Source organism: Sminthopsis crassicaudata, chromosome 1, assembly GCF_048593235.1.
Source record: "Sminthopsis crassicaudata isolate SCR6 chromosome 1, ASM4859323v1, whole genome shotgun sequence".
In the NCBI taxonomy this organism is placed as follows: Eukaryota; Metazoa; Chordata; class Mammalia; order Dasyuromorphia; family Dasyuridae; genus Sminthopsis; species Sminthopsis crassicaudata.
This window is the reverse complement of record NC_133617.1, coordinates 28520918-28535737: the sequence shown is the minus strand read 5'-3', so window position 1 is coordinate 28535737 and position 14820 is coordinate 28520918. Positions and strand designations below refer to the sequence as shown.

Genomic DNA, 14820 nt, shown 5'->3' with positions numbered 1-14820 from the left:
TGCCCAGAGCACCAGCCAACACGTGGCACAGACAGGACCTGAACCAGGTATTCCAGGCTCAAGTTCCTCATCCACCAGGGCAGGTGGATTCAAGCTCAAATGAGATAAAAAGCATGATGATAATATGTAAATTATCAAGTGCTTGATGGGTAAGGGGTCGTTCATCCCCGCCATGGGCCCAGACTGGGCCTCTGTCCTGCCACAGAAAGCCCTTCTCTGTTCTTCCCTGCAGGAGCTCAGAGGAAGCCCAGGAGGCCGGAGAGGCCAGCCTGGCCCGGAGCTAGGGGGTTTTACCTCCAAGAGAGGTGTGAGAAGCGCTGGGCAGAGCCGAGGACCTCACCTTCAACTGCTCGTTGAGTTTGGTGTCCACATCGAGACGGATCAGCACCGGCTCTGTGAGACCTAGGGGAAAACAGGGAGTGAAGATGGAGGTGGAGGGCTGGGGGGTGGGCGAGGGGGCCATCAAGGAGGGGGGCAGAATGGATGCTCAGTGCGTCACAGCACGTCATGTCCTCGGGGAAGCCCCAGGCCAGCCGGGAACCTCCTTTCCCCACGTGCTTCCTTTCCCCCCAAAGGAGGCTCACAACAAGGGGAGCCCAGGGAGCAGACGAGGGGCTCACCGGCACGGGCAAACTCCACGAGGAGTTTCGGCAGCGTGGCAGAGAAGAGCACGGTTTGGTGGTCCTCAGGAAGGCGGCTAATGATTTCCTGCAGCTGCTCGGCAAAGCCCATTTCAAACAACCTGGAACAAGAGGGGCAGAGCAAATGAGGCGGCCGGCCTCTGGCACTCAGCCAGGTCATAGGTGGGCTGGGCAGCAGCGCATTGATTAAGCACCCACTAAGTGCGGGGAGGACAAAGCCCCTCCCCTCAGGGGCTAGGATTACGCAGGACGGTCACACACAGGGGGGCTTGTGAGGGATCAGTGAGGCTGCATTTGAGCTGTGCCTTGAAGGATGCTGGGGGTTCTAGGAGCAGCTAGGTCCTTGGCCAGCTCTCTTCAATCTCGTGAGAAAAATGGAAATAATCATCCCTGCCCTCTCTACCACAGGGTCACATGGGACAGGCACAAAAGCTCCCTGCAAACTTGACAGTGAAAGACACACGGGCCTGTCATGATGAGAAAGGGACAAGGCCCGTGGTGAAGCGAGGGTGCCCTAATTCTCCTCTCTCCCCAAGGATCCCCAATGCCCAGGCCGCCTCACCTGTCCGCCTCATCAAAGACAGCGTATTGCACACTGTGCAGTTTCAGGTTCATCTCCACGGCCACGTGCATCAGGCGCCCAGGGGTGGCGATGATTCTGCAATGGGACAGCACCCTCCATCACCCCGGGAACCCCTGCCCCTCCCAGCCCTCCCTTTCCCTCTCCAACCCCAAACCCAAAGCTGTCTGGCAGGGAGGAGTCTGAAGACTTCCTCCTTGCTCTGCATACTCACATATCTGGGTTCTCATGCAGGGCTGCAAACTGGTCTTCCATCCTGTAGAAAAGAGAAAAGGAAGCCTCCGTGTCATGGCAGGAAGAGCACATGGCACCAACCCTGACAAGGGATCCTCTGGAGCCAAATATCCTGGGTAAAGAACTGGCTTTAGAGTTCTGGGTTCAAGGCCTGATTCTGATATTTATTCCTCAAATGTAAAACGACTGACACCGAGGGGCTTCTGGGGTAACTTCCAGTCCTTGATCTTCAATCCCATGATGCCCCTGAAACCTAAGCCTCGCCACCCTCAGGGTGGCGAGGAGATAAGCAGCCTAAAATAAAGACCCTGGATATAGGGGATAAATGTAGCCCCAAAAGAATCCGGGCTAAATACATAAAGAAGTTCAAGAAGGGGTGAGATAGATCCCAGACTAAGGAACTCAAAGTGGATAATCACACCCTAAACACTCCACACCTAAACACACCGCCGCCCTGCCCACATCCAGAGCTCAGGCTTTTCTCTCACTACTAGGCTCAAGGCAGCAACCAAGCTGTGCCAGGCTGAGTGTGCCACCTGGTGGTCAGTCCCAAGAACTGTATGATTTATTATCTCTTCTCTACCATTTTTCTTCCCTTTCCCAAGGGGTCTCTCTCTATCTCTGTCTCTCTCTGTCTCTGTCTCTCTCTCTCTCTCTCTCTCTGTCTCTCTCTCTCTCTATCTCTGTCTCTGTCTCTCTCTGTCTCTCTCTGTCTCTGTCTCTCTCTCTCTCTCTGTCTCTCTCTCTCTCTCTCATCACTTCCTCTGTGCTATACTTTCTTCCAGCACCTTTTGTCCGTTCTCTCTGCGCCGCCCAATTCTGCCCTCATTTCACTTGCACACTGAAACAGGGCTCTAAGGGTGGTCAGTAAGCCTACAGCAGCACCAAGGATGTTGCATGGTAAGGAACGGAAACCCCACAAGCTTTACAGAAAGCCAACCGTCCCCAAGAATGAGGGTCGCTGCCTAGGAGAAGCAGGCAGGACAGTAGATCCCGAAGAGGTGGCTCCTGCTGTGCCTTCTACAATGAGAGGCAGGGCCCAAGTCCTGTCCCTGCCACATGCTGGCCGGGGCACCCTCGGGAGATGTCTCAACCACTCCGTGTTCCAGCCAATTCTCTAAAACTGGAGGCAAGAGTAGGAGACGGTGGAAAGAGCGCCGGGTTTGGTGCTCTAGGACCTGGGCTTTGCCGTCTACTACGTGACTTTTAGGACCAGACAAACCCCACAGAATGAGAATCAAAGGAGCAGCAGAAACCTGTAACAGCGCACACACAAAATGACAACAGTCTCTATACTTTTTAAAAAACAGGCCAGAGGCGACTGTACTCAGTTAATTACAACACCCAATCTTGGAGGAAACGCAGTTCCCCTCTCAAGAGAATAGTAAAGAGGATGTGGCCCTGGAAGGTCTGGCTCTGCCAACCTCTGTTCTGAGGATCCGAAGGTGGGAGGGTGGGCAGGGGAGGCAAGTCAGGCAATTACTGACACACCAGGCTAAGGACATCACTAGGCCATTAAACCCTGACATGCCGACCCCTGGGGATGGCAGAACAGGCCACGGTCCATGAGGACTTATCATCATGACAACAAATTGGCAGGGAACAAGAAACACAAACTACAGAGAAAAATGGAAAAGGTTTGGATACAGTGATGGAAAGGGGAGCCCAGAGGCAAAATAACAGCATCCACCCTGAGTCCCACCGGGGACAGCGGCAGCGCAGCCTCACAGATGCGACGTCACACTATGTCAGGAGTCAGAACCAGGTCCAAACCCCAAAGCGGACACATCAGCAGGTGTGACTGGGACCAAGTCATTTAATTGCTAGACCACAGGTTCTCCTAAAAACCAGAGGTAACAATCCCTGACTTGCTGAATCTCGCTGCAGTCTTGTGGGATCCAACCCCGTATCTGCAAAAGGCTTTGTCATCTTTCAAGAGCTACACAAAATCACTTATCATTATTATTTCAAAATGACAAGAAGAGATTCTGGAAAAACACAAAAGAAAATCAAATGGGGCAGAATTCTAACTCAGCTTTTCCTGATTCTCCCCAGTCAGGAAAGCTGGGGTTCAAATCCCACCAGAGGTCTGCTGTCTACACACCTGGGGGTCCTTCTTCCTTACGACAGGGAGGCAGGCTCAGATGAGGTCTACACTTTCGAGGATTACTAACCCTGACAGCTCTGCTCTGCACACCCATCAGCACTACAGCAGCAGGCACAGTGAGCTCTGGTCCCCCCAGCAGCCTCAGGGGCCAGGGGCGAGGGATCACTGCCCTTGCCCCCAAGGTTACTGGTTGGCAGTTACTGGTGGCGACCCTGGCCCAGGTGGGACATACCCTGTGTGTGTGGAGGGGGGAAGGAGGAGTGGGGAAAGCTTGTGCTAACCTTCAGAAGATAACATCTCCAAGACAATCCACCAGAACCAGAATTCAGGGCTAATAGAGCCTCGAGGAGCGGGCCGACTGATGCTCTTGGAGCCAGAAAAGGAACGGGGACAGAGAAGGCAGGAGTGACAGCTTTGGAACTAAAAGCACCCCAAATGCACACAGTACCATTACTGAGATATTCTGAGCGGGGGGCTTTGGGTTTGGGGGGACGGCCTGAGGGGACCAGAAGGACGCAAGCCTCCAAAGTTCAAGAAGGCACAGGAGGAAGAAAGAAGCCTAGGGACAAGACAGTCCAGAGCGGACTGCAGAACAATGTGACCTCTAGGTCCTGGCTAACCATGACAACGTGGCTCCGGGACTCAGTGTCCTGGTTGGTCAGAACAGGGATCCTGCCCCTGGCTGCCTCACAAACGCATTCTGAGGATCAGGGAGGAGATCATGGACTTGAAAGTCCATACCACACCCGGTCTGTTAACATATGGCCCGAGGCCCAGAGTGGGAGAGTGCTCCCCCTTGGGTCACACAGCCAGTTCCAAGGCAGAGCTAGCATTTGAACCCTGACTCTCCTGACTCCAAAGGCACATGGCTTCTAGAGAACAGAAGGCCCCATGGGGGGAGGGGGTGTCTGTGGGGGATGGACGCTGCCCAGCTAGTCAGTCTCTCTGAGGGGCTGCTGGACTCTGCTGAGCTGGGACTCCTAAGGAAGGCAGGGACAGTGTCACAAGGTAGGTCTGTATTGGAAAATGGAAGGAGGCGAAGGAGGCGTGCCAAGATACAGGCAAAGGACAAACATCGTGAGGGAAGAAGCTCTTACTTGTCTCCCCCAAGGATCAGGGCTGTCTTCAGGCCAGTGAACTTGCCCAGCTGTGGAGCAAAGGAGACAAAGTGAGGTCAGAGAGCTGAGAGGGAAAGCCCAGCCCGCCCTCCTGGGCCGATCCCAGGGGAGACTCATTCCCCTGGGCCACGAGGCCTTAACCAAGGTCCTGGATTTTTTTTTTTTTTTTAATGGGAATAACTGTCATACAGACGGTTCTTACTTTAGGTAAACTCACATTATACAAATTCAGCTTTATGTAGAGAATTCTGAAAAAAATCTGTACTCTAAAAAACCCTGTTAACTGCTGTATGACACTGTGCTCCTGCCCCCCAGCCTGGGGCTCCATAGCTTCTTTCTCCCAAACTGGCCCCCCAAAACCCTCCAAGTGAAAGCAGCAGAACAGCCCCGTGGAGAGACTGCCATCACTGCTGCTGACAGGCCAGGGCTTGGCCTGAGCCCCCAGAGCCAAGGGAGGAGACCTTTGCTCTGCCCTGTCCCCCTGCCCAGTACCCCTCCTCTGGCTCCCTTGTGCCCCCCCCACCATGTTCTTCCTCTCTGTACAGGCCAGGTGTCCACATGGTTGGCCCCGGCTCAGCCTTTCTCTTCCTGCTCTCACTTCTGCTCTGCTTTCTGTCCAGGGTCCTTCTCTGTCTCTCCCCCGCCCCCTATGTTTATACCCTTCTTTGCCTCTCTTCCTCCCTCCCCCAATGTTTACACTCCTCCCTGTCTCTCTCCCTCCTAAAGGCAAATTTCATTACCCAGAAACCTCCTTTCCCTTGAGGTCTGCAGAATGGTACACTTTCTTAAAGCAAGAATGGCCTCTGACTTCCTTTATAATCTCACAAATCTTTTATGCATTTAAAACCATGATTTAGAGCAGGGGTCCATAGGCCCAAAGGTCCAGGCCACACAAAAGGTGACGTGCCCACCCCCACCCCGCCCGTCCAGCCCCCTGCTCACCTCCTTGGTGAATTTCATGGTCTGCAGGGCCAGCTCTCGGGTGGGCGAGAGGATGAGGGCCCGGGCACCTGTCTGGGCACTGTGAGCCTTGAGTTTCTCAAACATAGGGATGAGAAAGCAGGCTGTCTTTCCACTACCCGTTCGGGCCATGGCCACTACATCCTTGCCGTCCAGAATCACTGGGATGGTCTGCGGGAGGGAATGCTTGGGATCAGAAGCTAAGAGACGCCACTTTTGCTCTCACTACTTTCTTCCCCCTCAGGCCAACCTTGGAGTGAGGCTGAAGGGGAGGTGACAGATGCAATGGGAAAAACTCCGGGGCTACAGTCTCTGAGGTCCTCTCCCCCTCTCCAGTCTGTGAGCCCTGCGGTGAACCTGTCACCCCAGCTTTTATTTTTGGCCCTCTAGGGCCATATATGCTCTCTGGCTGGATCCTCAACAACCCTGGGGGAGGAGGATGCTGGGCTTACGCCCATTTTGTAGATGAGATAATAGACCATTTGCTCCAGATCTCTCACAGGGCACTTGGGAAGAAAGCACTGAGGAGACCTGTGCTCCACACTCCCCAGGCACTGTGATGTAACACAGAGGGCAGAGGAGAGGAGGCCCTCAGGAAAACCTGGGTTCACGTGCCGCCTCTGCTACCAAGAGACAAAGAAAAATGGGCAGTCTCTGAATCCTCAGCGTCTGGGGCACATGACAAATTTCAGTGCAGGTGCTGGGAGGCCTTGACAGAAGGGAGCCCCCGACACTAAAAGCTACAGGCTCAAACAAGGGGAAACTGCAAATGGGAACTGTCTGTTTTGACACTGCTCAGTTCCAAAGCGGGGGCTGCCAGATGAGCTTCAGGACTGGCCTGATGCTCATTCGGTCTGGAGATGGAAGATGGGAGCCCCGCCCAGTCAGAATACTCCAGTCACTGGGCAGTCCTGATGGAAAGTAAGGAAGCCTGGGAACAGGAGTTTACAGAGGCCTTGTGGGGCAGGCCGGGAGTGGCCAACTCTCCCCAACTGAGGCTGCTTGTGGCCGGGGAACACGGCAGAGAGCCGGCCTCAGAGTCGGGAAGGGCTAGATTCAAGTCACGCCTCTGACACCTGCCGTCTGCCTGACCCTGGACCAGTCCCTTAGCTGGCTGGAGTGCCAGGCAATGCTTTAAAGTGGGAAGGTTCAGAACAGGTGCTGATCTATAGAGGGGAGGGAGTGTTCCATGGGCAACTCCCTCCATTAGCAATAAAAACACTAATCTGAAGAGAGTCCAGAGCGCCGGGCTCTAGTCCCGACTGTGCTACCGACCTGGACTCTGGGCAAGGCTAGCCTTGGTTTCCCCGCTGGTAAAAATGGCAGCTTCTTCCAAAGGGCCGTTCTCAGGACAAGATGAAAAAAGGGCAGACGCGAAAGGCTTAACGCCAATGAAGAGGGGATGCAATGGGATTGCATGCCAGCAGGTAGGTCTGGCTGGTCATGAAATCAGGCGGCCCGGGGCTCTGGTCCTCCCCATGCTCACTGGGTTCATCCCTGAGAGGGCCACTCCCAACCCCCTTTATTGGAGGGAACCGAATCCAAAGAATCCCTCGTTTCCTTCAAACACCAGAGACAGGGAGCTGGCCCAGTGGGGCAGGACACAGCGAGCAGGGGCTTGTTTACCTTCCTCTGGATGGGTGTGGGCACCTTGTAGCCCTTCTTCATGATGCCCTTGAAGACAGGGTAGCTCAAGCCTGGGGGAGACACCAATGCTCATCAGACCCCAGGAATCCCACCTCCTGGGCCCCCCACCTCCAGCAGGGTACCAGCCTACTGGTGTGTGCCGGGCCACATACCGCCTGATTCTGGACCCGTGAGCTTAGAGCGCAGTGGGCAGAGAACGGACTGAGATCGTACCAACGACGCACGCTGACCGGGCTGCCTTCCACAGAGCTCAATCGCTCAGGGCCCATGCCGGTGTCACTGAGGAAATAGCAGCCCCAACACCTGTATTCTGTATGCGCGCGCACACACACACACACAAGCTCACACGTATATGCTCACACCCACATACAATCATACACTTAGAAACTCACACGTGAGGACTCCCATGTTCACAAACACATCTGTGATCACTCCCAGACACCCAGCTATGATTCACGTGCACACAGACCATAATCTCAGACACACATCTGTGATCACTCGCGCACACTGCTCAGGGACACAAAAGCACCCTCACACTCACACATGTTCACACAGTCTCACAGCCGTGGTCATTGTTGTACAGACACACGCAATCACCCTCTCACACATGCTCATGCCACCTTTTCCAGTCTCCACCTGTGTGCTGCTCTTATACTGGACAGTCCTCCCAGTTCAGGGCCCAGATGAGCTCCTGCATCCCTTGAAGTCCCCCCTCATCCCGGACTCCCACTGGCCTCTCCCTTTCCACCCCACTGGTCCCGACAATGGCCCGCGTGGGTCCTGCCAACTCAACTAGAGAGTGAGCTCCGGGACAGCAGAGCCCGTCCTCTTCCTCCCTGGGTGCAGCACAGGACCCAGCAGAGGCATCCCTCCCCCACCCCCCCCACCCCCGGTTTCCCTGCTGGATCCCCAGGCCCGCTGCTCACAAGCATCCAGGGTCCCGCAGACTTGAGCTCCGGCTTTGGGCTCTGTGGCTCCACCACTAACTCACCCATGGACTGGAAGCCTCCAGACTTTTTCTTCTTCTTGTTCTGGGCACGAATCATTTCCTGGGTGTCAGGCTCAACATCTGAGGCTGCCTCCAAAGCAGGGAAGGCAGGCAGGGACTTCCTGGGACCCATCTGTCACAGAGAGGTGGAGGCAGGATCACTTAAATAGCTGGGTGCCCCATGGACATCACAGAGGGGGCACAGGCAGGGCACAGCCCTGGCCAGCAGGGCGGGGGAAGGCTAGGGGAGAAGCGGGCGTGGACAGTTTACATCTCAAGCCGACTTTAGGTTCCTGGAAGGCACCAACCGGAGCCGTCCCTGAAGAGGAGCCATAGCCACAAGGTGTGGGAAAGGGCTCCTGCTTTGGAGTTAAAAGACCTGAGTTCAGGCCCCAGCTCTGCTGCTATTGAGCCCCCTGTATGATCATGGGCAAGCCCCTTAAACTTCGAGACCAGACCTCATCTCAATCATTCCTGCCACGGCCACCTTTCAGAGACTGGGGGAGAGAACTGATAGGATCTGGGATTTGTGGGTCACAAAACCATGATGATTACTCATTTCATTTCTCACTACAACCCTGAAAAGTAGATCCTATTATTCTCCCCATTCTATAGGTAAGGAAACTGAGGCACATGGGGGTTAGAGTGACTTGCTCAGAGTCACTAGGCCAGTAAGTTCGGTCTTCCCGGCAGCAGGTCCAGGTCTCTCCGTCCATGTGAGACAAAATGAGTAAACCTTAAAACGCCAGGCAAAGCCCAGCCCAGAAGGTTGTAGTGGAAATACTCTAAAACCCTCAGTGATATGTGAACGCCTCCCTGGAAAACCTGGGTTCGAGTCCTGCCTCAGACGGTAAATAAGCACCTATTAAGCACCTATTGTTTGCGTGGCATTAAGGTAAGGGCTGAGGACACAACAAGACAGCCTCGCTCTCTAGGGGACAAGCAAGGGCCCACTGATGGAAGATGATCCGGCGGGAGCCAGAGCCATCAAGGGCGTCTGGAAACAGACTTTAGGTGGGAAGTGGAGGAAGCCGGGGAGACTGGAGGGAGGCCCGACCTCGGCGGCGACCCGCACTGGCAGGAGGAGTCTGCCCCCCCCCTCCCCCGGGAGGCCGCCAGCCTCCACAAGTCCAGGCCCCTCCCACCACAAACGAGAGAGTGTAAAGAGCCGGCTCTCGGCCACGGACCGGGTACTAGCCACGGAGAGGGTTCTGGCCGAGAAACAGGCACCGGCCGGCGGACCGGATCCTGCCCGGCAGCAGACCTGAACCTGCTTCCGTCAGGCCGCAGATGACGCGGCTCATCCCCGTCCCCCACCCCCTCCGCGCAAGTCCCCGGCTACTCCTGATTGGGTGAGGAGACAATGACCCCGCCTCGTCACTGGGAAGCAGCCAATGAGGCTCCGGATAGGAAACGCTAAGGGCCGGGGCTGCCTCCCAGCCGGTCCGGCGTACTGGGGTCCCGGCGCGCCACGCGGCCCGTTCACTCCCGGGCCGGGGCAGGTCCCCAGGTCCCCCCCCTCCCGTTACGCTCCCGCCGCCCTTCCCCCCCCCTCCAGCTTCCCACTTCCCGCCGCCCTCCCCCTCCCCGGGCTTCCCACCTCCCGGGCCTCCACGTTTCCACCGCCTTCGGGCTGGATCTCGAAGTCGCCGCCTCCCATGTCTCCAGCTAAGCCTCGGCGGCGGTCGTGCTCACGTGCGCGCCGCGAGCCCTTGGGTCTGACCGTGCTCATGACTGATGTGGGCCGGGAGCGGGCGCGCAGATGCACCAAGAAGACTCGGTCGCCGTGTTCGGCGACTCACTCGCCGCCGCCGCAGCCGTGCGCGCCGAAGCCTTCCACCACGGCCTGTACCAAGAGGCGGAGGAAGCGGGTGAAGCGGTGTCGGCGGAGGCGGCGCAGCCGACGGAACCGCACCCCCGTTTGCTCCACCCGCCGAAGGGGCGGGGCTTCGAACATGGTCCCCTGGGGGGAGACGTCTGGGGCGGTCCTGCTCGCCTTCTGTCCCCGGCTCCGATCGGGGCGGGCTGAGGGGAGGGTGGGCTGGGCCCTGGTCTCCCCCGACCTCCTGGAGAGAATGGTCGAGTCCTCGGCGCAGTTCGCTACTAGGGTGGCCGAGGCTGTCTGGAGCGCTCTCCGCGGCCAGTGTCATTGGGCGTCCGGGGACCGCCAGGCCGCCCGCTTCCTGCTCCCCTCAGGTAAGCGCCCCGGCCGGGAGCGGCTCCCGGACTTCGGTGGCTGCTCGCGGTCACTGCCGCAGCCCGGGCCCGGCCGGGCTCCGCTGTGCATGCTCCCGCTCAGAAGAACACGCTTAGAACAACACCCGAGGAGGACGGGATGCTGGGGCGTGGGGCGAACCTGCGGCAGAAACGTGCAGATTTAGACCGAAGGGCTGTTTGTGGGGAGGGGTCTTGGGCTATATTTTATACATTCCTCACAATCCCCTCCTCCGCGCCCACCGCCCCACTCCGTGCATTAGCAGAGCGCTTGGAGCAGCCGCGGGGGCCCTGGTGGGGCCGGCCCCGCTTCTCCCGATCTTCTGGGTTGTTTCTTTGTTTCCTTGTTTGTTAGTTTGTAGCAACAGGCCTTGCCTGCCCGCCCCTGGCCGGGGGAGCTGGCCCAGAGGCTTGAAGCCCCAGCAGCTGCGCAGAGGCGCGAGGGAGGTTTAGAGGGTATTTATTAGATCCCGTTTGGCCCGGGTTCCAGGGAAGGACACGGACCCAAGTGTCAGACCCCCCTCCCCCCGGGGTTCTTGTGATTTCAGAGTCAGCCACATAATGAAGACCTCCGTCGAGCTTGCCATCAATGGGATCCAGGCTCTCCAGCTGCAACATAAAGGCCAAAGTGGCTACCGAGTCAAATCCAGCACGTCGTTCGTGGATGAGACTTTGTTTGGCAAGCCTTCCGGGGCTCGGCCGACACCACCGAAGTTTGACCCTCCTTGGGCAGTGCGGGCCAGATCTGGGAAGCTTGTGCCATTAACCCCTAATTCTGAGGGGACCAAATGGAACCTGAATTTGGACCCCTCCAAAAGCAGCAGCAGTACCCCTCCCTACCCTCTCAGGAAGAAAAATAAATACAGGTAACAGCAGGATTGGGAACAGGCAGAGTCTCAAAGTATCCAACAAGAGGGGGGGGGGCGCTTCGAGGCCATGGAGTCTATCCCCCCTTCATTTTGCAGAGAGAGAAAGCAGAGGGTCAGAGTGAGTCACAGAACTACTCTGATAGTTGAATCAAATCAAGTATTTAAAATGTGCCAACTATGTGGTATGGTGGATGGAGTGCCAGACTTGGGGCTAGGACCACCCGAGTTCAAATCCAGCCTCAGACACTTACTTGTGGGACCCTATGCAAGTCACCTTGCCTCAGTTTCCTCCTCTCAGAAATGGCACACCACTCCAGTATCTCTGCCAACATCCCAAATTGGGGGAGACATAATTAAGTAACACAAATGTGCCTGGTTATTGTGCTAAATTCTGGGGATACTGAGAAAGGCAAAAGGCAGTGCATGCCCTCCAAGAACTCGGTCTCATGGGGAACACAACATGCAAACAGCTAAACACAGCACAGGCTTCCTACATGCCCCTTGGCTTAGATTGTGTGGTGTATAGTTCCAGACCACCTAATCAGGACTTGTTCAGTGTGAGGAAGAATTGTCCAAAATCTAGAACTGCCCCGAAATAGGTGGGGATTCTCTCTCCCAAATAAGAGAGAAATTGGACCTAAGCCCAAAAGAAAGGCACTAGCAGTGTTAAGGGGGATCAGGAAAGGCTTCTGGTAACAGGTGAGGTGGAGATAAGAAGGGAAACCATTTCTGGCAAAGGGGGACAGGTAGTGCTAAGGCCCAGCATCGAATCTTGGGCAAGAAGCCTGGAGGCTGCTAGCACTGAGTCAGGGAGGAAGGTCCAGGAAGGTGGGAAAGGTAGGAAGGGGGCCACGATCTAAATGCCAAAAATAGGATTTTCTGTTTGCTCCTTGAGTCCAGAGGGAATCCCTAACGTTAATTGCATATAGAAGGTGGATTATCCTGTTAGAACTGTGGAATGCCTAAACTTGGATCTTTGCTGATCTTGTGCATCAGATGGGAGAAATATGGGTTGGGAAGCTATTGAAACCTTTGTCTTAAGACCTTGCTGATTCACAGACGAGGGCTAACTGAGAGGGTTCTCTCATGACGATGAGCTTCCAGGTTCCATTCTTGCCACATTTGATATTTTTATCATTGACATTGATTAAAAGATCTGAGGCAGCTAGGGAATGCACCAGAGCGAGCCCTGGGCCTAGAGTCAGGAACCTGAATTCAAATCCAGCCTCACACATGTGACTTGGGCAAGTCCTTGTCTCTGTCTGCCTCAGTTTCCTTGTCTTTAAGATAGGAATAATGTTGACTATGGTTCCACATTTTTTGTAGCAACAGGTTTCCATGGACTCCATGTAATCATCGGATCACTTTTCCTAGTCGTTTGCCTCTTCCAACAACTATTTTATCACTTCACATCCACCTATCATTTTGGCTTTGAAGATGCTGCCTGATATTGACACTTCATAGACATAGTTTGACTATTCCTGTATATTAGAACCACAGATTGTTATTAAGACCAAGTGAAATCATTTTTGTAAATTGCTTAGCACAGAGCCTGGCACTTAGTAGGTGCTTTGTTAGGACTAGCCATAATCATTATCCATCATCATTATCATAATGTGGAACTCTTATCAAGGCTGATTTTTGAAAGACACCTGGGGAGCACACCTGGAGGAATGATTGTGACTTTAAATTCTGAAGGGTTGTCATGTAGAGGAAGGACTTCTCCCATTTTCTCTTATCTAGAGCTTGTTTCCATAAAGTTCTGCATGTGTTCTCTCTCCTCCATTAGACTAGGAGCTTCTTGAGGGCAGAGGTTAGCCTAGTGTCTGGGTCATAGTGGATGCTTAATACAGGCCCCTCGGCTTAGACTGGGTGGTGTATAGTTCCAGGAGACATAATTAGGTCTTGTTCAGTGTAAGGAAGAATTGTCCAAAATATCTAGAACTCTGCAGTAGCAGGTAGGGTTCTTAACCAGCTGCCCCCGTCCTGGCAGAATGCCAGCTGAGCCTGGATATCTATCTAATAGATACAGAAGGAAATAAAAATTCCTAAGGCTTTAGACTTGGGAAGGGGGCAGGTAGATGGAATCAGGAGGACCTGAGACACTGTGTGATGCTGGACAAGTCACTTAACCCCAACTGCCTCAAAAGGACTTGCAAAGCTCGTGGCAGCCATTGTCCTATTTGGTCCTCATCACATCCCAGCACTTAGCACAGTGGCAGGCACATAGTCTGTGCTCAGTATGTGGGAGGGCTTATATTCATCTCCATTTTACAGATGAGGTCACTGAGGCTTATATTGAGTAATGTGCCCATGAATTTCAGAGGTGAGATGGGAACTCCTGATTCCAGGGGTAGCCATGCTGCTTCCTTCTCCCCACAGAATGGGACCTTTCTGGTGATTCAGGGGCCATTTACAATGTACCACATGGCCATGGAAAAGTTTCTGGCTGTGGGGTCTAAGGAGCTGCATTTGTATCTTCTATCTGTGTCCCTTAATCTTTGTGAGCCTCAGTTTCCCCATCTAAAATGAGGTGACTTCTGGGGTCCCTTCCAGCTGCAGAGCTGGGATTGTGGTTCTTGGACTCAGGAGAAGCAGGGTTGCCCAGCCGGATACAGACCCCATTCCTAGGAGCCGCTCCCCCCACTGACTGACTCATTGTTCATTTTCTAACCTTTTTGTTTCAGGCTTATCCGTCACACACCATCCTTCTGTGATGAGACTCTCTTTAGCTCCCGACAGGAGGAACCCACCTGGGATGCACCGTGGATGAAGAAGGAGGATGCGGCAAAGCTCCAGCCCCTCCTCTGGACCCCCCCACCAGCACCCTGGGCCAATCGCTCCCCCCGACCCAAGGAGACCCCGCTGCGGGCCATTCACCCAAAGCCAAAGAGCAGGAACAAGTTGGACGTTTGGCAGAGGCTCTCGGATGGCCTGGATTCCCCTGGCTCCCTCAAGAGGGGGCACTCCCAGTCACTCACCCATCTGAATGCCTTCCCTGGCGGGCACTCCCCTGGCACCAGTCCCCCCCGTCCGAAGGGGCAGCAGCAAGCTTGGACTCAGACAGCTGCGGGGACCTTCCAGAACCCATTGGTGACCCCCAGGGCTCGTGCCACCAACCTCTCAGAACCAGCCACTCCCCGGAAGCATGTGGCCACTCCCAAGCCAAAGCCACCCTGGAAGTGACTTGTGACCTTGCCTCCATGTCATATCCCAGACGGGGACAGAGACATGGACTCGTGCAGGCTTCAGCCTTACTCCAGCCAGGGGCACCCCCCCCAGTGAGAGGGGAGGAGGAAGGAGTCTGACCCATTCCCATGCATCCGTTCAGTCTGCCCTGGGAGGGTCGGTGCAGAGATTCCGCCTTTGGGACAGATGGGCCTGTTCCTTCGGCCTTGTTCCTCCGTCCCTAGTTGGTCGGGGTCATCATGCAACCCAATAAACTCTACTGTTGCCAACCCA

At 55.1% G+C, this 14820-nt stretch overlaps 2 protein-coding genes across 3 annotated transcripts in view; one reads left to right on the top strand and one right to left on the bottom strand.

The window, feature by feature from the left end:
* The window catches only part of DDX54 (DEAD-box helicase 54), an 18215-nt gene extending 8206 nt beyond the window's left edge, over window positions 1–10009 (bottom strand). The window contains exons 1-9 of one of the 2 annotated variants that reach the window (XM_074297083.1): window positions 9876–10009; window positions 8279–8408; window positions 7267–7337; window positions 5623–5811; window positions 4660–4709; window positions 1436–1477; window positions 1204–1299; window positions 621–742; window positions 341–402 (exon numbers count right to left, since the gene is read on the bottom strand). In XM_074297083.1, coding sequence (XP_074153184.1) covers window positions 341–402; window positions 621–742; window positions 1204–1299; window positions 1436–1477; window positions 4660–4709; window positions 5623–5811; window positions 7267–7337; window positions 8279–8408; window positions 9876–10007 — 894 coding nt within the window. In that variant the 5' untranslated portion in view covers window positions 10008–10009. Of the gene's footprint in view, window positions 1–340; window positions 403–620; window positions 743–1203; window positions 1300–1435; window positions 1478–4659; window positions 4710–5622; window positions 5812–7266; window positions 7338–8278; window positions 8409–9462; window positions 9626–9875 lie in introns of those variants that run through there. The other variant, XM_074297090.1, reaches the window with a different exon arrangement.
* Window positions 9694–14820, top strand: RITA1 (RBPJ interacting and tubulin associated 1). The gene is made up of 3 exons (XM_074297181.1): window positions 9694–10471; window positions 11038–11355; window positions 14046–14820. The coding sequence occupies exons 2-3, from the start codon at window positions 11051–11053 to the stop codon at window positions 14542–14544; spliced, it is 804 nt and encodes a 267-aa protein (XP_074153282.1). The 5' UTR covers window positions 9694–10471; window positions 11038–11050; the 3' UTR covers window positions 14545–14820.

Coding starts and splice junctions, on each gene's coding strand:
- RITA1 (XM_074297181.1), top strand. CDS start 11,051: ATGAAGACCTCCGTCGAGCTTGCCATCAATGGGATCCAGGCTCTCCAG. Junction 11,356..14,045: donor AGGAAGAAAAATAAATACAG/GTAACAGCAGGA, acceptor TTTTTGTTTCAG/GCTTATCCGTCACACACCAT.